The 24515-nt window shown below is 64.6% G+C and overlaps 1 protein-coding gene across 3 annotated transcripts; it reads left to right on the top strand.

Annotated features, from left to right (window-relative positions):
- Positions 1-11960: 11960 nt before the first annotated feature.
- LOC104332557 (calcium/calmodulin-dependent protein kinase type IV) lies at positions 11961-24194 on the top strand. Of its 3 annotated transcripts, none has more exons than XM_075444365.1 (12): positions 11961-12501; positions 12976-13103; positions 16302-16380; positions 16644-16706; positions 19072-19154; positions 19311-19383; positions 20217-20307; positions 20409-20483; positions 20704-20779; positions 20931-21057; positions 21185-21337; positions 22644-24194. In XM_075444365.1, the coding sequence occupies exons 2-12, from the start codon at positions 13006-13008 to the stop codon at positions 22776-22778; spliced, it is 1053 nt and encodes a 350-aa protein (XP_075300480.1). In that variant the 5' UTR covers positions 11961-12501; positions 12976-13005; the 3' UTR covers positions 22779-24194. The 3 variants fall into 3 exon arrangements, with proteins under 3 accessions (XP_075300480.1, XP_075300479.1, XP_075300478.1); XM_075444364.1 differs by having other exon boundaries at positions 21766-22733; XM_075444363.1 differs by lacking the exons at positions 11961-12501; positions 12976-13103 and having other exon boundaries at positions 16162-16380; positions 21766-22733.
- The last annotated feature ends 321 nt before the right edge of the window (positions 24195-24515 follow it).

Genomic DNA, 24515 nt, shown 5'->3' with positions numbered 1-24515 from the left:
CTCCTTCTCTGGAGATATTCCAGCCCCGCCTGGCCGCGGTGCTGTGCCCCCTGCTCTGGGTGACCCTGCTTGGGCAGGGGGTTGGGCTGGGGGACCCCAGAGGGCCCTGCCAACCCCGAACATACTGGGATTCTGTGGGCGATGGAGGGGTGGGCTGGGGGCTGCTGCGGCCCCCCACTCCTGGGAGCCCCAGTAGGAAGCGACGGGTGGTCAGCGCATCTCGCCCCCACCCAGGGCACCTTCCCAGCCCCTGAGCCTCCACCCTGAGCCCAGCTCGGCCGGGGGGAGAGGCGAAGCCGGCCCCGAGCCCTGCCAGCCCGGGGAGCGATTCCTGCCCCAGGCACCGAGCGAGCAGCCGTTCCCCTCGGCATTATGTTCGGCCCGATGGCTCCAGCATGATCCTCCTGAATGTCGCACAGCGTGTACACGGCGTCTTATGTAAAATACATGCCCCTGGGTGAGCCTTTTAATAGCAATGGCTCCTGCCCGGGGGGCGGGGGGGCCGCTCGCCGCCACGGCCGTGCCAAGAAATGATTGAAAAGTTGGGGCTCGCCGTAGGAAACACCCTGCTGGGGGGAACAACGTGTTTTCATTCCCCTGCCAGGTAACAAATGGAAAGAATTGCGATGAATGCTAATGGGGCAGGGAGCGGGATGCGGCGGAGGCTGCCGGGGCTGGGGTGAGCGGGGCTGGGGGGGTCCGGCCCTGGCAAAGCGGGCGCTGCCGGGGGACCCCAGTTCTGGAGGCTGGAGCAGCTCAGGCGCGGGACAGCCCCGGCGCGGGTCGGTGGGCTCTGCGGGGAGGATGCTCTGCGACACTGTACCAAAATTGCTTCTTTTTGTCACAAACCAGAGCTGGGGGAAAGTGCCAGCCCCCGGCGCTGCCCTGGGTGGGAGCTCCCAGCCCCAGGGACCCCATCCCGGCTGTCACCGTCCCCCGGCTGCGGCCGGGTCACTGGTGAAGGGCTGGGCCGGGCTGAGCTGTTTGTGGATGCAGCCGGTCTGGGAAGCGGGAGGGTAAACACGGATGAATAGCCTTCCTCCACTCCAGTAAATATTTTATATCACACACCAAGAAAAGACACTCCTATTTAAATGATTTATAAAGGAAGATCATGTAGAGGTTTCTATAAAATATGTAGGGCTCCTAATCCCGACATCATCAAGCCAAGAGGACTGAAATCATATATTACCTTTTCCGCAGCCTGGCCGGCTGCGGGGATACAGCTGACAAATCAAAGTGTGTTCACAGCTCGGGGGCTCCTCGGGGAGAGGTAAATCACGGCGGGGCGGGAGGGGGGAAGGAAGCCGGAAATGAAGGGGCCAACGCCGTCCATCGCGGCGGGGCGGGGGACGCTGGGTGCGGGGGTCCCGGTGTCCCCTCCGCAGCGGGACCGGGAGCTGCCGTCCGGGATGGGTTTTCCATGGGCACCAGCATGGTCAGGATCAGGCCCGCAGCGATACGGCCCTGGGGGGCCGGCGGCCGCCCCTCCACGCTGCCTCTTGGCGCTCCCATCGCCCCTTCCCCGCACCCTTTTGGGTCCGTTTATTGAGTTTTTCGCCCGCACCGCGCCGGCGAGGGCCGTGGGCAGCCGGCGGCGGTTCGGCGAGCGAAGCAGGAGCCGCCGTCCGGTGGGACCCCGGCCGCCGCGTTATTAAGGGATTAGCGAGTTGTCTCGGCGCTCAATTGTAGATAAGTGCCGCAGTTTGTATTATCTTTTCACGCTGCACCGCGAAGGATGACAAAGAGACAACATGGGTGTCATGGCCTTCAGCATATCATTACGGGTAATTTGTCTTGCGGGGAGGGGGGCGAAGGGAGAGGGGGAAGGAGAGGAGGCGAGGGAGGAGAGGGAAGCGCAGCCCGGGAGGAGAGAGGGGATTAAAAACTAAGGAGAGGAGATTAGGAGTGAAATGCGAACCGTATTCAGAGCCAGCCAGGCAGGGAAAAGCAAATCGCCGAGGAGGGGACGGCTGCGCCGCGGGGGCTCAGCCCGGCAGCGGGGGCCGAGCCGGTAGGAGAAACACCAGGGCAGGGACTGGGGGGGCTTTGGAGACCCCCCCCTTCTTCTCCTGCGCAGGAGAGCCCCGAATCCATCTCCAGCCTCGATCATATGCATTAATCTATAATAACAAGCAGCCATCCAGCCGGTGTCACAGGCAATACGACGCACAGCGGAGGACTCGAGTGAATCCATTTCCCCCTTGCATGACTCAGTAACCATCGCCATCAGCCCGGGGGGCTCCTGGGGGGCTGCGGGTGTAGCGGGGGGGGCCGGGGCAAGGTGGCAGCCCCCTGATGCGACCTGCTCGCTGGAGCACCCTGCTCCTCGATGCACCCTGCTCCTGATGGGCTTTGCAGCCCCCCCCAGCCCCACTCGCCCCATCCTCACAGCCGGCACCGCATGGCAGGGTCTGCACCCCCCTCGCTGGGCAGCAAAGCGTAAAAGAAAGAGCAAAGCAAGAGCAAAAGGTAGCAGCAACCCAACAAAGCCCCCCCAGGCCTGGGAAAGCGGGGGCTGAGCCGGAGGTGGTTCGCTCTACCGGTCAATCAATCAATTGGGAACCACGGCGCGGGTATCGATCGGGGCAGATGGCCGGTCAGCGACCGGGTCTGGGGGCTGCGCGGCCGGGGACAGTGGAATGGGACCCCCGATGCCAGGGAGAGGTGCCGACCCGCTCTGCAGGAGGAGAAGCCCCGTGCCCACAGCTCCCCCCCCAGCCACCCCCTCGGCCCCTGCCCGTGGAGCCCAGGGCGGCCGAAGCCCCGTGGCGGGGGGTGCTGCCCTGGGGGCTGCAGCGATGCCGGGGCGAGGGGCACCCCAGTCCCACCCCCCCCTTCCCCAGCCTCTTCCTCTGCTGGGGACGGGGCTGGGGACGGGGCATCACCCCGCACCCCTCCCTCCCCTCCGCTTCTGATAATCCTATTTTTGAACCAGGGGATTAGGATCAATACTTCACTCCTAATGCTGCGGTAACGCAGCGTCGCACCGCCAGCGCCAGTTCCCTGCTGAAGCACTTAAGGCAGTTTAAACCCATTTGTGCCGGGGAGTGCCGTGAATCCACAACGAGCTCCAAGCGCGGCAGAGCGGCTCGCTGGGTGCCGAACCCGGCCCTGGGCGGCCGTGGGGACGGTGGCCCTGGGGACCCGGGGGGCTCCCGGACCCCCAAAGGGCAGGGATTGCGTGCAGCGGGGCTGCCGCTGTGTCCCCGCAGCTGGGCGGGAGCTGCGAGGGACGTGCAGGCAGCGCCAGCCCACGCTGCCAGCCCACGCTGCCGGTCCGGGCGCTGCTGCTGGGCCTGCTCCGGGCAGCTGAGCCACCGCGCAAGCGTCCCTCCAGCAAGTGTCCCTCCAGCAAGTGTCCCTCCAGCAAGCGTCACTCGTGCAAGCATCCCTTGTGCAAGAATCCCTTGTGCAAGCATCCCTTGAGCAAGCACGCCTGGTGCAGGCATCCCTCGTGCACTGGAGCCCTTGCGCAAGCAGTCGTGGCCCCCCGGGTTTTGGGCGACCCCGGCTCTGCCCCACGCGCGCGCCCGAGCAGCCCCTCGCCGGCCGGGGGCACCCGGCCATCTTTCCCTCGGAATCGGCTGAGGGCTTTGGAGGCGAACTCCCAGGGAACAGAAACACAAATATTTCCATCCAGTGCTATAATTATGAATTAGAGCAAAGCTCTGTCTTTATTAGGTGCTAATAGAGATAAAGGGGGTTTGAAATGCAAGGCACAGCCGTATAAATGCTAATTCACCCGGAGACCGTCCTCTCCCCCGCCGCAGAGCGCCCAGCTTTCCCGGCAGCTTCTCTCCGAAAACCAAACCCGGCCGAGCGAGCTCCGCGCAGCCCCGTAATTCGGTTTGTTCGGCAACGCGGCCGGGCCGCCCGCGCCAGCGCAGCCCCAGCGAACCCCACCTTGGGGCGCGGGGCAGGGGCTGCCCGGGGGGGCCGGCGAGGGGCTGCCGGGGACCCTACGGCGTGCGGACGGTGCGCGGGGAGCGAGCCAGGCGCTGTAGCACGTCCACATGCACCTGCACACGCGTGGCAGCACGGACACGTGGCAGTGTGCACACACATGCAGACACGCGTGTTGCAGCACATGTGAGCACGCACAGGGGCGTCGCTGGGACCCCCACCCAGACGCGCTGCCCTTCCCCGAGGTGCCGAGGCGGGAGCGGGGTGGGTCGCAGCTCCGGGGTCCGTCCCGCTGCAGGGAACGGCTCGGCCTCCCCTCGCCCGCCTGCGGACCCCAACCCGGCCACGGAGCCCCTCGCCCGGAGCCCCTCGGTGGCCGGGGGTGATGGGGAACGGGCAGCGCCCCGAGCCCAGCCCCTGCCTCCCGCCCGTCCGTCCGGGCTTTTCGGGTGGGTTCTTCGGGAAAGGAGCGGCACGGGTGCTAACGGGGGGAGGGGGTCTCACTGGCACCCCTCCTGCCTTCCGCAGCCGCCGGATCGAGCCCGCTCCCCTCGCTCCCGGCTGCTCCTCCGCCCACCGGGCACACGAAGCCCGTTACGGCAGCCCCGGCGTTACCGGGTGCCCCGTCCCTCTCCCCCTCACCCCAAAAACGTATTTTTCCATTTTCTCCCGCATCGATTTTCAATCAGGTGCAGAGAAACGAGACGATCGCGCCCGCGCCAGCCTGGCTCCCGGCCGAGGAGCCGGCCCAGCCCTGCGGCCAGCGGCTCTCCGCGGCCGGGGGGTGCGGGACCGGGGGGGGCTTCGCAGGGGCTGCTTCCCCCATTTGTAGGCATCCTCAGCCTCTCCCTTCCCACTCCCCAGGCACGGGGGGTGCGAGGCTGCGACACCCCCCACCCCCCCACCCCCCCCACCTGGGGAGTTTCGCTGGGGTGGGGGACGCTGGGGGTCTCTCACCGGGCCGGTGCTGCCGCAGCCCCTCGTTTCCCCGGCCACGCTCGACCCGGTTCTCGGCATCGCTGAGCTCCCCGGCGGGGGTGGAGGGGGCTCAGGGCAGCAGCTGGGGGGGCTTGGGGGGGCTGGCAGGATGGGCCAGATCCTGTACCAGCACAGGTCTCCCCCCGCCAGCGGTGCTGGCTGCGCTGGGTTACGCCAGCGAGGATCCGGTCCTCTGCGCTCGGAGTAGTTTTCAATTAAAACAAAAATATCCCGTAATAACCCACAGAGGGGTTTTTATTTCCTTCCCTTTCTTTTTTTTTTTAATAAATCTATTCTGAGGAGCTTAGAGCTGTGTGTGACACCGGCGAGGGACGATTTGGGGATTAGGGCTCAGCACCGTCCTGGTGTGACGAGCAAAGAAAAGAAAACCCTGCCGGGGCCGGGAAGGGGACGCAGGAGGGGTCACCGCGGCGGCCACGGCCACGGAAGCAGCGGGGAGACCCCGGCGCAGGCAAAGGGGGGTCCTGGAGCGGACCCCCGCGGCCGCCCCCGCTCCTGCCGCGCTCCCCAGCTGCTCCCCGCCCGCCCGCGTCCGGTTTAGCATAAAAGTCATTTCGGTTTGGGCCCCCCGGCTGCGGTCCCTCATTTCCCGGCGCTGATAACGGTCCTGAGCATCAGGGCGAGCGGGGCGGCTGGGGAGCGACGGCGGCGCGGGGTGCGCAGCGTTTAACCCCCCCGCCAAGGATAATTGCCTTGTTTACCATTTCCCTGACCCCAAAAAGACAACGCAATCGTGCGCGAAACCGAGAGATTTGAGCCACACGAATGAAACGCAGCCGGGGAGCCGTGCGGCGGGGACCGACGGAGCCACCGCGCGCGCGGGGACGGTGCGGGGGCTGCCCGGGGCCGGGTGCTCGGGCTGGCGTTTCGGGGACCGATTCTGAATTTTCCTCAAAACCACCCCATGGGGCTGGGCCCGGGCTGCGGAGCTGCTTTGGGTGAAAACCCCACGGTCCGAGCAAAACCCGCTCTGGGGGAGCGCGGCCGCGGCCCCGGGCAGGCTCCGGCTGCGGGGTACCCGGTCCATCCCCGGGACGGCTCGGCCCCCGCGCAGCCCCCGCTCGTCCTCTTGCTTTAACGCACCACCTCTATTTATTCTGCTCCTGTAACTGTAAAATTGATTTTCTTGCACCAAGACGCTCGTCTTTCACCGCTGGACGCACCCAGACGCTCCGGCGTAAGACACCGGCGATTCCTAATTAGTTTCCTTTGTACCCCCCAGCTCCCCGAGCGGGGACGTGGAGCCGGGACGGGGACCCCCAAAAAGGAGCGGGATCCAGAGGTGACAAAAGCGCTTTTTATTCTTGATATGATTATTAATAACACACGCCGTTCACCTAACGAGGGAGGGCAGGGAAGCGGCAGCGGGCGCGGGGGGAGCAGCCCCCCGGCTGCAGGGCTGGAGCAGCCTCCCCGATGCCCGCGGTCGGCTCCGAGCAGCCCCCCGCTGCCGGGCCCCCTCCCCACAGACCCCCACCCGCACCCGACCCAGCCCGGCTCTGCCGGCGGCCGCCCCGGCGTGGCGTGACGGTGGGCTGCCGGGCCCTGCCCGGCCCCTCGCGGGCAGCAGCCGGGGGTGCGAAGGTGTCGGGACCCCCTCGAAGGCGATCGGCCGACGCACCTGGGTGCCACCAGCCAAGGGCTAATTGAAAGAGCCAGGCTGCCCATCACACCCCCTGCTAACGAGCCCGGGGTTATTAAAGCCTTAATGGCTGCTTTGCCACCTGCCCACACACCTGCAGACCTGGGGGGGTCCTGCTGCTGCCCCGTGCCCCCAAGGGGCTGCACCGAAGCCCCCCAAGCCTTGGCCCACGCTCCCGGGTGTGCAGGTGAGCAGCCAGTGCCGCGTGTCCTGCACCGGAGGCCTGGACGGAGGTCTGTGCCGTCACTCCGGGGGGTGCCAGCTGCTCCCTGAGCAGGGCAGGCCTGGTGTGGGACCCCCAGGACCCTCAGCCCCCCGTGCACCCGCTGCCGTTCCCCCTGCACCTTCCTCGAAACCTGTGGGCAGCGGCAGAGCCGGCGGGAGCCCCGAGCATCGCTGGGGCCAGGCAGGGCTGGGGGTCCCTGGGAGCGCGGCGAGGTCAGAGGGGGGGGCATTGCGGCTGCTGGGAGGGAGCAAAGCCCCTCCGCTCCCCCTGGCAGCGTGGGAGCATGTGGGAGCACACGCATGTGGGAGCAGACATGCCTGAGCACACGTGTGTGGGAGCACACACGCGTGAGCACACCAGCACGCAGCTGCGCGCGCGCCCGAACGAGCCGCCCCAAAAAAAGTTACCGAGGGGGGAAAAAAAAAAAGGGAAAAAAGCGGAGGAAAGTCCGGCGGCCTTTTGCCTTGTCAGTTCTCCGTCGGCTGTCACTCAGCCGCCGAATTCTCCTTCAAGTTGTCATAGCAAGGCTGGCGGGGATTATGCCGCGGCTCTGTCCAGAACTGATTCATGTGGAACGCGTGCTTGACGAGCGGAACCGCTGGTGTGAGCGGGAGCCGCTGAGACCCCCTATTTTCCCACCTTCCTCACACAATCTGGTATTGTTTGGCCGCAGCCTTAGTGATCCCTGCGCCGGGGCTGTGACTGACACAGCTTTGAGGCTCTAAGGGGTATTTTGAATTTCTAAAACCTCTCAGGAAGTCCCCGGGGTGCCTTCTGCCATTGTCTTGTTTCTCCTTTCGCCTTTTTCCCTTTCCACCCCGAACCCCTCCCGCCTCCCCACCGCCTCCTCCCCCTGTTTTTCCCCTTCCTCCCCCTAATTCCAGGCCCTGCAATCCCTAACACAACCCGGTTTTTTTCTTTCCCCCTGTATTTGCGCTCTGACTCTCTCTGGAGCTGCTCAGCCAGTTCACAAACATGATTTAAAAATAAAGAAAAAAAAAATAAAAAGAGAAAACTAAATAAAGCTCTAAAAGTTCCCAAATCCTTGATCCAGCATGAAGAAGAAGGGCTTTACTTGTTTGCTTTTAATCAGCTGACACAAACCCCGGGATGTGTCGAAAAATAAGAAGAAAAATAAATCTTTCACCGAATCCATCGCGCACGTCTGGCTGCCTGCTCCGCTCCGGAGCCGTGCGGAGGGACGGTCCCGCAGCGTCTGCCCCAGGAGTTTCCGTCCCAGCGAAGCGTTTTCCCGGGAGCCCCCAAAGGGGTGCAGAGCCCCCGGCAAAGGCCCGGGCTGTCCCGGCTCTGCTACCCCCACGCCGAGCCTTCGCCGGCCGGGACCCCCGAGCCAGCAGCGCCCCGTCCCCCCCAGCCCCCGGGCTCGGCACTACGTAACCATTTCCCATTTCCAGTCTTAATCTTATAAGGAGGATGGAGAATGACCAGCGTAAATACATGGGTGCCACTGGGAGCAGAAACCGCTCTTTAATCTCAGATATGAAAACAATTCCCTGCTCCGCTCGCTGGCAATCAGCAAGCGCTATCAGTGCCGCGCGCTCCCCGGGAACAGGAGAGCTTATAAATATGAATTAGTGCAGAGAAAATCTACTCTCTTACCTAAAGCTAAATGTTATCTGGGTCCCTTTCCAGCAGCGGCTGACATTTCCAGAGTGCTTTTAGTCACATCTGCGGGAAGACAACTCATTTCTTGTTTTCCAGAAAAAAAAAAAAATACAGGCGAGAAGGAGGAAGCGGAGGAGCGGGAGGAGGACGAGCGGCCGCGCGGGGAGACGCTGCCTTTGTGTGAAGAGGGAAGCGCTGGATGCCCGGGCCCGCTCCCGGAGACTGGAGATGCCGGGTGGGCTCCCAGCACCCAGCGCTCCCCAGGGAGCGGTCGGGGCGGCCGGACCCCGAGGCAGCGGCACAGCGTGCTCCCGCCCGAGCGAGGCCTCGAGGCGTGGGTGCTCGTGGCTGGGGTGTCGGGCAGCCCCGGGGTGGGGGTCCGAGCGCTGCCACCCGCCTGCCCTGGGGGGAGATGGGGAGCAGCAGGGTCTGGCCCCAGGGTGGGAGCCGGTGCCCGAGGCAGAGCTGGGAGCATCCCCCGGGACGCCCGGAACAGGGGGGCTCAGCACCCATGGCCCTCTGCAAGGGTGGGCTGTGGTGCCCTGGCAGAGCTGGGGAAACTGAGGCACGGCATGGGAACACTCCTCCGACCCCAGCCGAGGGGGGTCCCTTCGAGGGGAGGGGATAGAAGGAGGAAGGTGATGGGTGGGGGGGTCCTGGGCATCAGCAGCAGCAGCTCCCAGGCTGGCTCTGCTCCGGCAGCACCCCGGCCGGCCGCACCGCTCCCTGCCTCTCCCGCCCTCCAGCTCTGGGTGCACGAGGGACCCCCGCACGCTGCCGCTGCACCCCAGCGGGCCCCGCACCTCCACCAACGATGGGGACGGATGCGGCCCCGCAGCGGGGACCCAGTCCCGTCCCCCTCCCCACCGCCGCCCCTGCTCCCCGCGCCCCCGGCCTCTCCGCCCGCGTGCCTGCGAGGGCCGCGGCCGCCGGGGTCTCTGATGGGACGCTGCAGCCATCTTGGAGGTTTTTAACGAGCGGTTCCTGGCAGGAATGCTAAACATGGCGAGGCAGACAGCCCCGTCTCGCTGCCGGGCGGCGCGCGGCTGTGTCCTTGTCTGGCGCAGGTGAGCTCTGACCTCGTTTGCTTCGCGCCATTCAATTAACGAGGCACACGGCGCGGGGGGGGGATGCCGGGGGGAGGTTAACCGTATGTATTAATTTCCATTTTATGTTCCAAACAATTGAGCATCGCGCGGCGGCGGCCGGCCCCGCTCGCCGCAGGGTTCCCAGCCGCCGCTCTGCCCGGGCTGCGCTTTGCCAGGGACCCCCAGCCTGGCGCCGGAGGCTTGGGGGGCTTGGGGGGTACTTGGGGGTCCCCGCTTCAGCTTCGCCTTCCCGCCCTCCGCCCGGCGCCGTGCCCCGCGCAGCCGCTCCACCGCACGCTGGTTGGTGCCCCTCCATCTTGCGCTTCGTCCGGAGCCTCGACGGCTGCGCCGTGAGGCAGAAACACTTCGGAAAAGGGCGAGAGAGAGAGAGAAATGTTTCCCGGGCTGTTGAAAAAAGCGACTTCAGGCACCTGAATTTATGCTGCTCTAGAATGGATTTTATTCCAGCGTGATGAGAGAACAAAATAATGAATTCCTCTCCCGCAGACAAAAGGCCAGAGGCTTTCCTCCTCGGGAGGACGGGCCGGTTCCCGGGCAGCTCGCCCGGTGCCAGGGCCGGACCCCCACGGAGCAGCCCAGCCCCTTCCCACAGGCTGGGGCCGGGTCCGCTCCCCGTGAAGGCGTCCCGGCCGGGGATGGGGGGCTGCAGAGGGCAGCCCCCTCCCCCGGGGCTGGGGGGGGTGGTGAGGGGTCCATGGCTGCCCGGCCGCCGTCGCAGCCCCGTCCCCGTGTCCCGCTGCCCAGGTTGGCTCCAGCCCCGCAGCCCACCCAGTGCCCACCCGTGGGTGGCAGGGTGGGTGTCAGCAGGCACCGCGGGTGGGGTTGCAGCCCCCTCGCCGAGAGGCGAAGTACCGGGTTTGCAAAGGGAAGGGGCTGCCTCTGCTCTGCGGACGCAGCCCCAACGCAGCCCCCCACTCTTCTGGGGCTGGCCACGAACAGGGGGGTTTCACTTGTTCTAGATGAAGCGATAAATATTAATTATGCAAACCAGCCTCTCCCAGCCCACCCTGATCTCCACAACGTGGCGGGCAGAAACGGAGGCAGAGTCGATTTATTCACTTCGCAGGTCGCTCCCTCCACGAGCAGCCAGGCTGGATCAAGCAGGGCTGAGCCTGCCTCCCTCTGATGTGACAAAATATTCTAATAAATACTTGGGAAGCCCATTGCGAGGAGGAGGTTTCGTGTCGGCAAGGCCTTTCATGGGGGTCTCCTGACCAAGCCACGGCGGGGGGGCCCATGCAGCGTCCCCGAGGCCCCACCACCCGTCCATCCCACGCGGAGGTCGCTGCCTCACGGGACGCTTCCCCGTGTCCAATTTTAATTAGCAAAACACAAAACTCAGCTGCTGGCTCGCAGCCCTGCGGAGGAGGGCTCGGAGCGGAGCAAGGGCAGCCCCGGACCCCGGCCGCTGCTGGCAGGAGGGGGAGTGGAGCTGGACCCCCTGCGCTGGGTGTCAGAGCTGGAGCTGCCGGCGCGGTGTGACCGGGGGCCGGGGGCTCGGCCGGGGGCTGTTTGCGTCCCTCGCACGCGGAGGAGAAACCTCCCGCTCGCGTCCCTTTGCTGCGGGAAACACAAAACCCGTGGGGCTCCCTGACAGCAGAGACGGACCCAGCTCGGGGGCCAACTGCACCCGTCCCTGTCCCCATTCCCATCCCATCCCTGGCCCCACCCCAGCCCCAGTCCTACCCCCCATTCCCATCCCATCCCATAACCAGCCCCTGTCCTACCCCATTGCCGGTCGCATCCCAGCCCCAGTCCCACCCCAGCCCTATCCCCATTCCTGTCCCTGGCCCCATCCCAACCCCAGTCCCACCACAGCCCTATCCCCATTCCCAAGGCATCCCAGCCCCAATCCCCCCCCATCCCATCCCCGGCCCCATCCCCCTATTTCCATTCCCATCCTGTTCCTGGCCCCAACCCATCCCCATCCCCATCCCCAGTCCCAGTCCCAGTCCCACCCCATCCCACCCCACCCCACCCCACCCAGACCCCACCCCCCTTCCCCCTCCCATCCCCTCAACCCAACCCCGCCCCGCCCCGCCCCCACCCCGGCCCCATTTCCCCCCCGCCCCCCCCCGCTCCCATCCGGTGGGCGATGGCGTCACCGTGCGGCCGCGCCCGGCAGCGCCCCGGGACCCCCGGGACCCCCGGGGGAGGGGAGGTGGGGGGCACACGCCGGGCCGGTCTGTGGGCGCTCCCCCGGTGGGAGCGGGACCCGGCCCCCGGGGTGGGTGCCGGGCTGCGGGCGCTCCCCGGGGTGCGGGACAGAATCCGGCCCTCGGCACCCGAGGGGGGGTCTCTGGGGAGCGGGGTCCCCCCGCCTGGCCCCGCCGCGGGGCCGCGCCGGGCTCCGGGTGGTGCGGGGCGGCTGCAGCGCGGGGGGGGGCCCAGGGGCGGCGGAGCCCGGGGGTGGCGGGGGGTGGCGGGGAGCGGTGCAGTGGCGGCGGCGGGCCGGGAGGGGGCACGGCCGAGCAGCCGGGACCGCGGCGCCGGGGCTGCCTGGGAGGGTCCCCGCGCATCGCAGCCCCGGCCCCGCATCGCTGCCTTCCCGCATCCCTCCAGCCTGCATCCCTCCAGCCTCCATCCCTGCATCCCTCCATCCCGCATCCCGCATCCCCCATCCCTGCATCCCTCCATCCTGCAGCCTGCATCCTTCCATCCCTCCATCCCTGCATCCTTCCATCCCTGCACCCCTCCACCCTCCATCCCCGCATCCCTCCCTCCCCGCACCCCAGCGCTGCTCCGCACCCCGCAAAGCACCGCCGAGGAGCTGAGCTTTGACCCCCCCCTCCCAGTGGGGAGCAGCGGGGGGGCCCTGCCCGCCGGCCGGCAGCACGGGCCCGGGGGGCTGCAGCCGGGCGCAGCGGCAGCAGCGAGGCGGACAGGGGGTGCGGGACCTCCGGCGCCCACCCGCAGCACGGCCGCCCCGCACCGGGGATGAGGCAGCGGCGGGGGGGCCACGGCTCCGGCGCCCCGCGAGCCCGCAGCTAACGGTACGTACCGGGTCCCCGGAGCCCACCCGGGAGCGAAGGGGGCTGCAGAGAGCGAGGGGCTGGCGGGACCCCCGGGGGGGGGCTGTGCTTGGTGTCAGGGGAGGGGGTGACTGCAGGAATCGGGGTGCAAACACCCCAACGTGTGGGTCCATGGGGCACAGCCTGGGCTGTGGCGCGGGGTCCGGCCTGCTGGACCGAGGCAGCTCCAGAAGGATGGGGATGGGGTGGGAAAAGGGGGGGAAAAGGGGGGAATGGGGGGGCCTGGTGTGAAAAGCTGGGGGGGGGACACAGGACATAGGCGGGGGGGTTTTATGTCCAGAAAGGCAGCGTACGTGCGTGGTGGGAAGGAGATTTGCGGCTGCGACTTCCTCGCGCTCGATAATCCCGAGCACTGCTTTTTGCTGGGCCATCTGGGCGGGCGCGGGGGCAGCGGGGGGGGGGGCACGGCGATGTCTGAGGCTCCTCTCCCCGCAGCTGGCGGGAGCTCGCCGCCCCCGGCCCGCCATGCCCTCCTCCAAGACCGGCAGCGAGTACTGGATCGATGGGTCCCACCGCGCGACGGCCCTGGAAGATTTCTACGTCGTGGGTCCCGAGCTGGGACGGTACCGGCTGCCGGGGGGGTCGGGTGGGGGCTGGGGGGGGTGGGAGACCTCCTCGCGTGGGAGCGTGTCCTGATCAGGGCAGGGACTGGGCTGGTGGGGAGAGGGAGGGGTGGAAAAGGGGGATGGATGGGGGGGGAATGGGGGGAGACCCTCTCCTCAGGTGTCAGCTGGGGCTGGGGATCTGTCGCGACGCTGCAGCGGTGGCTTCGGGAGCGCTCGCCGCAGGTTCACGGGACGGGAGCGTGGAGCCGCACGTTTCCCACCCCGCGGTGGGGAGGTGGGCGATGACCCTGGCGCGGCGTGGGGCCGGGGGGGTCATGTCCCAGCGCTGCCAGGAGACCTGCCCAAAGGCAGCACCCGTCTCTGCTGCCCCGGCGGGTTTGCCCTCGCCGCTGCCACACACCGCTCCGGCACGGCCATCCCTGCGGCAGCTCGGCCTCTCCCAGCCCTCGCAGGGCCCCTCGGGACGCAGCGTCCGCAGCAGCCCCGGGCCGGTGCCGCGTGCCCATGGGCCAGGAGGCTGCCGGTGCCCCGACGCATCCCGGAGATGCCCGGGCCCAGCTCCCACGTCCCGTGGGGCAGAGTGGCAGCGCTGGCACCGAGCAGCTCCGTGCCGGGAGCGCTCCCAACCAGAGGGCGGGTGACAACGGGCAGCGGCGTCCCCGTGCCCCAGGGCAGGGGGGTCCAGGGGGTGCCGGGATCGTGCATGTGGAGAGTCCCGTCTGAGGGGGCTCCGGGCTGCGCGGCAGAGCAGAGGCAGTGCCGCCCCAAGCCCTGGCTCCAGAGCAGAGCTTTTTGGAGGTGGGGGGCCAGGCTGGGCCAGCCCAGCTGTGTGCGAGGTTTCCATCGGCAGAGGAGGCTTCGAGCCTGAAAAACAGCAGCTTTGGTGAAAGGAGGTGTTTAAAGCTTCCTATCGAGGTGTGGCCAGCCCGGGGCTCGGCAGCACGCAGCGCTGCACAGATGGGTGTAGGACAGAGGGACAGGCTCTGAGGACACCTTTCAACCTCCGTCCATCCCTCCATCCATCCCTCCATCCGTCCACCCACCCGGTTTCAGCACCCAGGTTTAAGTCAGGCTGCTCTCTGCCTCCCGCAGCCACCCGCTCTGGCTGCGTCAGGCGCCCGGTGTGACCCGGGGCAGTGGGACCCTGCTCGCTGTGCCTGGGGTCTCTCCGCCATGGTGGGCTGCAGCCCCCGCGCCGCCGTGCCAGGCTGCGAGGTGGGATCCTGCTCCGGCCGTAGCAGCTGCGGGGAGCAGGGGGTGGGTGAGGGGGCTCAGGGTGGCCGTCCCACCGGCCGTGCTGCCATGCCAAGCGGGGAGGCCCCAGCCTGACGCGCCCCGGGGGGACTCGCAGCAGCCTGGGGGCCGCTCTCGACCCTCGCAGCGTGGCCGGGGGCTGCAGCATCCAGCCGGGGCCCCGGCTCGGCCGCGGGTTCACCCCGTCCCCCCCACGGGCTGGCACTCGGCAGGCTGCGCGTGCCCCCGCCGCCGGCCCAGGCTCTCTCGGCGAATCCCGTTGTTCGACATTTTCCAGTTCATCTGTAAAGCAAATGCAATTATCTCCTGTCGCAGTCAAGGTTGATTGCGGATATTTATCTGAGGCCTTAAGCAGCAGCGAGCGGTGGCTGCTGGGGCCGGCGGGGCGAGGGGCTGCGGTGTAGCGAATGCCGGCGCGAATCCAGACGCTGCCGTAATTGGGAAGGCGTGAGGGGCAGCCGATGTCACACCGTGGGCACAGCAGGCTGCGCCGCGGCCGAGGAGCAGCGCCAGCACCTCCTGAACGCCGAGCCGAGGGCTTCGAAACCATCCTGTTAGCAGCGGGAATCAGGCTGCAAATTGTCCGTGCGGGAAAAAATCTGACGGGAGGGCGAGAGCCACCGAGTCCGGGCTGGGAGTCAGTCGTGAAGAGAGGGCGGAGGGACGAGGAGCAGCGGCTGCCGGGTCCTGCCCCTGTGCCCAGGCCGGCTGGGAAACTGGGAGAATATTTCTCCCGCCGGAACCGCGTGACTGTTGTGCAGCAGCGATGCCATTTTGGGTTCAGATCGAAGCCTTCTGCCCATTTTCCTTTGCTGGCGAAGAGGAGGGTGACGGCCGCCTCTCCCCTCCAAGCCTGAGCAATTGGCTTCCAAATTGCTTTTTATTTGCAGAATAAAATTTCTTAGAAAATGTTGAGCAAAAAAGGAAGAAAGCGTTTTGAAAATGGCCAAGGTCTAGAATTGCCGGGTTCTGCTCGCCCCGCAGCATCCCCAGGCCCTGTGGTACCCGGCTCTGCCGTTGCCATGGGAACGCGATTCCCAGGTTGAGCCGGATGAGTTGCGAAATCCGCTCTCATTCTGAAAGCAAATCTCTCTCCCAGGAGAGCAGCCCAGGGCGCGCCGGCGGTGCCGGGGTGTTCAGCGCGCGGGGCTGCAGCAGAGGGCCGCTTGCAGCCGCGCTGTGGGTCGGTCCTGGTCTCGGGGGGAGATTTTGGTGCAAAGAACGGCCCCTGGGCGCGCGGGGCTGGCCTTGCCGGGGCCGAGGGCGATGCCGTGCGCCGCAAGGCAGAGCCTGAACTCGGTCCCAGAGGACAGTGAAGCCAAAGAGCAATAAAATGTGGTCGATTACTCGGGGGCAAGAATTAATCCGCTCCAAGGAGCCGGCAGCGAAGAAGAAATTGCAAACGAGCCCCGTGATGGCCTGCAGCAGCGGGTTGATTTCACCGTCCAGTGGTTGGAAAACGTTGTTAACCAGACCTGAAACTCAGGGGCAGCTGAGGGCACCGCTGGGGGTTTAACGGGAACCAGCCCTCTTGTGACTCGGAGCGGTTTAACCTGGCAGGGAGGTTCTGTGGCTGCGTGGGATCACCCCGTGTGCTGTGGCCTTGCTGGGGACACGGCCAGGGTGGGGACCCTCACAGCGTCCCTGCAGTCCCCGCTGAGCTCGTCCTCACGGCCACAACCGGGGAGAAGGAGGCTCCGTCCTGTCGTGAAAGCCGCTTAAGGATTTAAACCTCCTGTAGGACTCGGTTTTAATTAAAATGGCTTTACCCAGGAAAGCTGGAAATGATGCGGGGAGGGGGATGCGCAGGGGGCAGATGCACGCTGAGCTCCCAGGGTCTGGTGCTGGCAAAGGTCAGGGTGGGGGGCACGGGGTGAGTGGGCCCCCCGGCTCCGTCCCGGACGCATCCAGGCCACCTCACGCTCCTCTGCCCTCCCGCAGGGGAGCCACCTCAGTGGTCTACAGCTGCGAGGAGAAGGGCACGGGCACCCCGTATGCCGCCAAGATACTGAAGAAGACGGTGAGTGTCGGTGGGTGGGGGGCTGTGGGTGGGGAGGGGGGAGCTCTGCTCTGCTCCCAAGGCGCCTTGGCACCAGTGGGGCACCGGGACAGGAGCAGGGCTGTTGGTTGGGCATCGCTTCTGCGGTCTGGGGCCCCCAGTGCTGGGGTTTAGGCTTGTGGGGGGGGTACTGGGTGCAAGAGAGAGGTCTCTGCACGGTGAGGGGCCATACTTGGACCCGGCAGCAGAGGTAACACCACTTCCACGCGGTCTCTGCTTTCCAGATCGACAAAAAGATCGTGAGGACGGAGATCGGGGTCCTGCTGCGGCTCTCGCACCCCAATATCGTGAGTATGACCCCACGGGAAACCCCGCCTGCGCCCCGAGTCCCCTCCCTGCCTTGCGGATGGGCTCGGGGTGCCCGGTCCCTGCTGTGGCACAGTGACTCCCCGCTTGCTGCCGCAGGGAACGCCCGGTCCTTGCAGTGTCTTTGAGCTTCCCAGCTCCGACACTGAGGGCCATGGCCCCCCCGTGCTCCCCGCCACCCCCTGGCCTCGGATTTCCATTTGGTAAGCAATTTCCATCGAGGAGATCAAATGAATAGCACAGAAAATTGCCCGTCTGTAATGAATCCTGCAAGGGGAGATAAAAGGCGAGGAGGGGGCCGCGGGTGCTGGGCGCCGTGTCCCGGCGCGCCCGGCCGCCGTTTCTCGTGCTCAGCGCTCGGGGGATAACGGAAGCTCGGCTGGAACGATTTGCAACGCCCGGGAGCGGATCTAATCACCGCCGGCGTCAGCAGAGCCGGGGCCGCTGTGTCGGCTGCTCTGCAATGGCAGGGGCTCGGGGGCTCCGCGCCCCCCATCCCTCCACCTGCCCCAAAGGCTTATTCCCGGCTGCTTCGCTCCGCCGGCAAATTGCAAAAGCGTCTCGGAGAGGACCCGAGTTACAGGAACAGCACAAAAAGCCACGCGGCAGCTGCTGCTGCCGCCACGGCGCTGGGGGCTTGCTCTGAGACAGACCCTGCTGCAAGGGATTTCGTGGCCGGGACATCGCCGAGGCAGTGCCAGAACACCGCCAGGACAGCACCGGGACACCGCCGGGACGCTGCCAGGACACCATCGGGACACCGCCGGGACACGGCCTCGCCGCTGGCTGCTGCTGCCCAAGCGTTTTTCGCAGCTGCCCGTTTTGTTGCAGTACGGCTCAAGCCCCCGGCACGGCTGCTTCCAGCCCCCGTCCTTGGAGCAGTGAGGCTGCGCTCGCGGGAGCAGCCCCGGCGGGGATGTCCTGCCCACCCGCCGCCGTCCCAAAGCCTGAAGCGAAGAGACGAGGCCAAGAGAAGCCCAAAGCATCCTAAAACCTGGAATGATGGGGTCAAACAGGCTGGAGCCAGGGCGTCCCCAAGCCCCTGGGCCAGCTCGGCGTGCGCCTGCCTTGGGCGCTGGGGTGTCCCAGCATTTTGGGGCAATCGGGCGCTTCTGCCTTTCCCACGAAGATGCTTCCCCTGTCCCGGGATGGTCGGGCAGGCGCAGGGACAACCGCCGGGATGCGGCTCACCCGCTCGGAGCAGCCCGGGAGGACGCTCGGCTGATATCGGCCACAGATGGGGAGAGGCTCCTCTGAAGCGTTCTCAGAAATGCAACAGAAAATTCAGCTTCTGCCCTTCCTCCTCCTCTGCTCTCCAGCAGCGGCGCCGCGGAGACGCAGAGCAGGAGCCAGCCGGACAGTTTTAATGTTTAAATTGCTGAGTTTTCGGTAGGGTTCTGCTCACTCCCAAGTTCAAGTGATTTTTGAAGAAGAGCTGCTCTGTTTCATTATTTACGCTGGTGCCGTCTACGTGCCCGCTATCGTTCAGCACCAACCTCAAGAGCAGATGATAATAGGATTGTAAACTTTTGAAGTTAATAAGAAAATTATAGTGCTTCCGTGTATTATTATAATGCAATAAGCTGCCACATAGTGTCTCTCGCCCTGCGGGGTATCACGGCTTGTCACCCAGCCTGTGAAGGTAATGATTAAAGCCCCATGAAATTCGCAGTGTCACAAAAGTCTTAAGAAGCATGAAATTCTCTGTTTTCCATTAAAAAAAAAAAAAAAATTGCATTTTGACGTATTTTTAAGAGAGACCTGTTAATTCCAGATTTGCTGCAGTGCCACAAAGGTCTCGTGCAGACAAGCTCACCTCGCGTGGGAGCTAAAAAAAAAAAGAATCAGGAGAAACCCGCTGTTTCTTCAGAGCCTCTCCCGCAGCGCGGTGGCCCAAGGGACGGTTCCCAAGCGCCCGCAGGGTCCCAGGCCCCGGTCCCGGAGACGGCTTTGGCCACTCTGGGGCTCCGTGCGTCTCCTGCATCCCCGGAGGGCAGATGCGCAGGGTCCGGGGGTTGCTCCCGTGCCATGGGGCAGGGTGCTGGTGCCCGAGGTGCCAGCGCGGCCGACGAAGCTGCCAAATAAAAAAGCTTCCAGCTAACGAGCCTGAAGAGATGAAGGGGATAAAAGCGCTGCGTGCCCATCTCTTCCCATTCCCAGCATCATCTTTAATGCATGATTAAGTGCTCAGGGCTGTTGCAAACAGTTAAAAAAACTCCCATTCAAACAAATAAACAGGCAAGGAGGGAAATGTGCCGGCTGCCCTGGTGCACCCCTTACACCCGGCGGTCGCTGCTCCTCCCGGCACGGCCAGCCCATCCGCACCCCGCCTGTCGCCCCTTTCAGATCAAGCTGAAGGAGATCTTCGAGACACCCTCCGAGATCGCGCTGGTCCTGGAGCTGGTGACGGGAGGAGAGCTCTTCGACAGGTACGCCCGGCCCCGCCATCCCCCTCCGGGCTCCTAACGAGGGGGACGAATCTCAGCTCAGCGGCGGGGGGAGGATGAGGATGGAGGGGGCTGATGCACACCATGGTTAGGGGACGGAGGGTGAGGGGGGTCCACACTGACCCCATGTGCCTGCAGGATCGTGGAGAGGGGTTTCTACAGCGAGCGGGACGCAGCCCACGTCGTCAAGCAGATCCTGGAAGCCGTTTCGGTAACGTGTCCCCGGCGCGTTCCCTCCCCGAGGCCCTGGGGACGGCCCGGCGAGGAGATCCCTGCGGGTTCAGGGGTGTCGCTGCGGGGGCTGCACCCTCCCAGATACCCCTGGGGAGCAGCGTCGGGAGCTGCACCATCCCAAATATCCCTGGGGAGAGGGGTTGGGAGCTGCACCATCCCAAATATCCCTGGGGAGAGGGGTTGGGAGCTGCACCATCCCAAATATCCCTGGGGAGAGGCACTGGGAGCTGCACCATCCCAAATATCCCCGAGGAGCAGTGTCAGGAGCTGCACCATCCCAAATATCCCCGGGGAGAGGGGTTGGGAGCTGCACCATCCCAAATATCCCTGGGGAGAGGGGTTGGGAGCTGCACCATCCCAAATATCCCTGGGGAGAAGCATTGGGAGCTGCACCATCCTTTAAATATCCCTGAGGACAGGTGCTTGCCTGCTCGCCCTCGGCCCTCCGAAAGCGTTGCTGGTGGAGGTGCCTCTTCTGGTCCACGTCTGGGGGGGATGAAGCAGAGGAGGGAGGAAGGTCAGCACTGCTCTGCATCACAGGTCGGCTGGAGATGGGGTTTCTATGGCAACGGGAGGGTTTAAAAGTGGAAACTCGTAACGGAAAACGTCCTTCCCGTGCCCCCGCGGCCATGCCAGCAGCTCTGGCACCGCAGGTGTTGGTGTTTCCAAAGGAACAGTCGGGCGAGTTGGTCCCGTGTTTGTGCCGGGTCCCGGATCGCTGCCGCCTCCTCCCAAATTCTGCCCGAGGCAGACGGGGCCTCCCTGCCCCTTCCCTTCCCGCCCGCATCCCCACTGTCGCTCTCTCTGTAGTATCTGCATGAAAACGGAGTCGTCCACCGCGACCTGAAGCCGGAGAACCTGCTCTACGCAGACCTGTCCCCCGATGCTCCCCTTAAAATCGGTGGGTTTGCCGGGGGGCCCCCCGGGGGGGTCTGCAGCATGAGGGGGCTGAATGGTGCCTCCCCCTGATGGCAGCACCACTCCCCTCTGTGTCCCTCCAAGGTGACTTCGGGCTCTCCAAGATCGTGGATGAGCAGGACACCATGAAAACCGTCTGCGGGACGCCGGGGTACTGCGGTGAGCGGGAGGGCAGAGCTGGGGCGGGAGGGAGACCCGGGGCGGCTGCTCCCTGCCTGAGGCCGTGCACAGCTCAGTGCAGGGATGGCCGGCGGCTGCACCCGGCTCGGGAGATGCTGCCGGTGCCCAGGAGGTGTTTCCCCTGCCGTGAGGTTCCCACCGTGGCTGCGCTGCCGGGCGCTCCCCACACCCGTGCGTTAACCCCAAACTCTGCTTCCAGCCCCCGAAGTCCTCCACGGGTGCCCGTACGGCCCCGAAGTGGATATGTGGTCCGTGGGCGTCATCACCTACATCCTGTGAGTAACGCTGCCGGGGCCACGGGGGGTGGAACCGTGGTGGCCAGATGCTTTGCTCCCCACAGCCCACCGTGAGCAGCCGGCAAACGCCGGCATGGCTGCACCGCGGTGCCGGGCAGCGGTGTGTAGCTCCTCTCTCCCGTCCCCGCAGGCTCTGTGGCTTCGAGCCCTTCTTCGACCCGCGAGGGGACCAGTACATGTACAGCCGCATCCTCACCTGCGACTACGAGTTCGTGTCCCCGTGGTGGGACGAGGTTTCCCTCAATGCCAAGGACTTGGTGAGTGAGCCAGGGCTGGGGCTCAGGGCTGCTGAGCAGGAAGCCTTCAGATCAACGCCTCCAAAGGTAACAAAGCCAGGGGCACTCGACAAACGAAGCCTTTTTGTGGGTCTGAAATTGATTACAGGTCAGAAAATTGATTGTCTTGGACCCCCAGAAGAGACTGACGGTCTACCAGGCTCTGGAGCATCCCTGGGTCACCGGGAAAGCTGCGAAATTTGCTCATATGGACAGCACTCAGAAGAAACTGCAGGAATTCAATGCCAGGCGGAAACTGAAGGTAAGGTGAGAAAGCCCTGTTAACCCCTGGGGGTGGCTCGTCTTCATGTCCCCTCACGCAAACGGCAGGGGCCACCGAGAGCTGCTGTCGCTGAGTTTTAGGGATCCCCTGCCCCGGGCAGATAAATGTTGAGTGACACGTGGCCGGCCGGGGGGCTGGCGCGGGAAGGGGGGTGAAGGATGACGGAGCGGCTCCTTGTGCAGCTGCGTCCCCGGGGAGCAGCAGCTGGGCTGCCCGCGGAGGCAGCTGCTGCCGGGAAAAGCCCTGCCCCAGGTGAGGGGCTGCGCTTCCCAGCTCAGCGCTCAGCGCTGAAGGAGCGGGCACCATCTCCCTTCCGCACGCTCCGGGGGCTCGAGCGCCTTGGGAATGGCGTGGAAAGGGCGATACGCGTACTAATAACCGCTCACGCCGCTGCGCCTTCGCAACAGGCTGCCATGAAAGCCGTGGTGGCTTCCAGCCGCTTGGGCAACCACGGGCACCACGACTGCTCCCGCAGCGGGCGCAGCCAGGGGGGTCCCCGGGACGCCTGCCTGCCCCAGGGGACGGGGACCGCCGGCCCCGAGGCCACCGCCACCGAGGACCGTGACGCTTTCCGGAGCGACTGCCCCGCCGTGTCCAAGGTTCCTGTGAACGGCGCCGGCTGCAAGAGCTAACGTGCTCGGCGCTGCCGCCGGCTCGCCACAGCTTCGACAAGCAATATCCCACTGACCCTTGGATGCTGGCATGGGGAGAGGCGGGGGAAGCCGGGGGGACGGGAGCGCCCCGCTGCAGGCGCGTGTCGGGAGCCCGTGGTCTGTCGTGTGGAGCATCCATGTTTAGTGTCCTGTTGCCAGTGCAGTCGTACCTGGTCGCTGTGAGTGTGTGTCTGTACGGACCCGGCGGAGGAAACACGGCTGGTGACTCGGTCTTCCAACAAATTAACAGTTTTGGCCACTGTGGCATGTAAAGATCCCAAGTGGCTTAAAAACGAGGAGCAAACAGCAGAAGAAGGATTTCTTTCATCTTCCCTGCAAAGGCAGTAAGTTGTCTTTCCGACGGAGTTTTGTAATTTCCTGTAAATAGTCCGTACGGGTTGATTGGCTTTGGGGAGAGGGTGCGTCTGGATTATCCTGACCAGTGACGTCACAGCCCCAGTCGCTATTACCAGGCCCAGCCGCAGGCTTGCGGCTGTTTTAGACAAGGTTTGTAGGAGCCTTCAACCCAGCCGTTTGATCCTACCCGGAGAAAAAGTGTTTGCCAGTGGTTCCTTTCGTATCTCTAGACGGTAGACGACCTCTGCTTGATTTGTGCTTTGGTTCCACTCCAGCTTCCTCAGTTCCCACGTTCAGTCTCGCCATGGATACGTGACGGTGGCAGGATCGTCACGAAGAACAAGGCAACTCTTTCCACGGCGCGTTGTAAGACTTTGAAACACGTAACGGTGCTGTTGTTTCCCGAGTGAGGACAATGAGTTTATACGTATTTTGTTTTTTTAAGGCTAACGAAATCAGCTGACAAATTTCTTGACATTTTTTAGGCAGTTATTTACCAAGCCACAGGATAAGCATTTGCAGATTTTAATACAGAACAAGTAATCGGACAGGAAAAGCCATATCCCGCGTGGGGGATTACGGAAAGCCGGGCGGCTGCTCCGCGGCCACAGCTGGTGTGAGCCAGCGCAGGTCTGCTACCCCGAGGCCGTGACCGCGCACCCCTCGCGCCTGCGCCATACGCGTACACCAGTGTGTTCGGGCAAAAAGTCTCCGCTGGAGAAGAACAGAATTCGTACCCGAGGTTGATTTCTCCAGGATGGGGAGAGAGGACCCAGCAGCTGATAAAGGAGGGGCTGCAAATAAAAATTCAAACCTTGCTGAAGCTGACAGGTGCCGCTGCAGACGCCGGGCTCGGCACAGAGGGTGGGTCCGCGGGTCAGAGCTGTCATCGGAGCGGCAGGACGGCAAACGTAGCACAGCGGCTTCCAGATTTATTTACAGCACAGGCAGACTCATGAAGGCTAGGTGTACGGGCTGATCCGTACCGTACGAGACTCACTGATGTTTAGGGTGTTTGCAAAGACAAATACAGAGGAGAGAGCAGATGTTTGAGAGGGGTTTTTAATTGGGAAAATATTAGATCTTAACCAGAAATGCGCTCTTTATTTAACTAACGGTCGTACCTTCAACGGGGAGGCAGAAGCACAGCAAGGTGTCACTTCAGAGAAATGCTGATAGCATGGGAGAACGCTTCGGCAAGGGGAAAATGATTTCTTTTGCTTTGCGTTCTGCAGGCGGGGCAGTTGTTTCCTCTCTTTTTTTTTAATATAGAGGGCTGAACCTTGCCGTGTGCTGAACTCTGGTCTTTATCCTGTGCTGAGGGTGATCCTTCAGACTCCCTGATGTGTCCCCACTTACTCCAGCAGGGCCAGAACTCCAACCTTGGGTCTTAAAAGGACTCTGTCCTTTGACATGAGACGCTTGCTTCAGCGCCCCGCAGGAGCAGGCCAGAGCGCTGAGAGCCTGTGAAGCAGGGGCCGATGCTGGGAAACGCTGAGTAGCGTTGCCCTGCCCGAAGGACGGGACATGAGGTATCAGTTAGATAACGGCGAGTAGCAGCGTGTCTTCAGCGATGGCGGGCACGGGCGGGAAATCTGTCAACAAAAAAGGGAGTTTGCCTCCTCCGATACGCCAGCAAAGCGTTCTCCCACAGATAGCAGCACTTAATGGTAGGAAACACCGGGGCTCGAGCTGGCAGGAGACGCCGCTTGGGTCTGTGCGCGGTTTCCAGAACGTGTTTTAGTAACTCCGGTATGGTGGTGACGTTTCCGGTACCGCAGGTATTTATAACGAAGCGTAGACAGCTAATAAAGCATCGAACATCGTTAACGTGGCGCCGTCTGTGCTGTTCGTCCCAGGACACAAGGGCTGGAAACCGACAGGGCCGGACAGCAGCTTGCTGAAGGCCTTTTTTTTTCTTTTTTCTGATTTTTTTAACCCATTTCCACGGGGCAGTTCCCCCCCGGGCTGAGCACAGCCCCCGCTCGCCCCATCTGTCCGTCCGTCCGACTCCCAGGGCCGTGGCCATCGGTCCCAGCACCACCAGCCCTCTCCGCGCGCTCGGCCTAGGCCTCGAGGCCCGCCAGCCTGGAGCGGGGCCCGCGTCACCCGCGCCCGCGAAGGGATTCAGCCCCAAAACCCCAAAT

Source organism: Opisthocomus hoazin, chromosome 27, assembly GCF_030867145.1.
Source record: "Opisthocomus hoazin isolate bOpiHoa1 chromosome 27, bOpiHoa1.hap1, whole genome shotgun sequence".
Lineage (NCBI taxonomy): Eukaryota > Metazoa > Chordata > Aves > Opisthocomiformes > Opisthocomidae > Opisthocomus > Opisthocomus hoazin.
The sequence above is the reverse complement of the archived record's forward strand: the minus strand, read 5'-3'. Positions and strand labels throughout refer to the sequence as shown.

Excerpts from the sequence above, each read along its gene's own strand:
- LOC104332557 (XM_075444363.1), top strand. The coding sequence starts at position 16,162 with ATGCGCAGGGGGCAGATGCACGCTGAGCTCCCAGGGTCTGGTGCTGGC. Across the intron at positions 20,308-20,408 it reads CGATGCTCCCCTTAAAATCG|GTGACTTCGGGCTCTCCAAG; the intron begins GTGGGTTTGCCG and ends TGTCCCTCCAAG. Across the intron at positions 21,338-21,765 it reads ATGCCAGGCGGAAACTGAAG|GCTGCCATGAAAGCCGTGGT; the intron begins GTAAGGTGAGAA and ends CCTTCGCAACAG.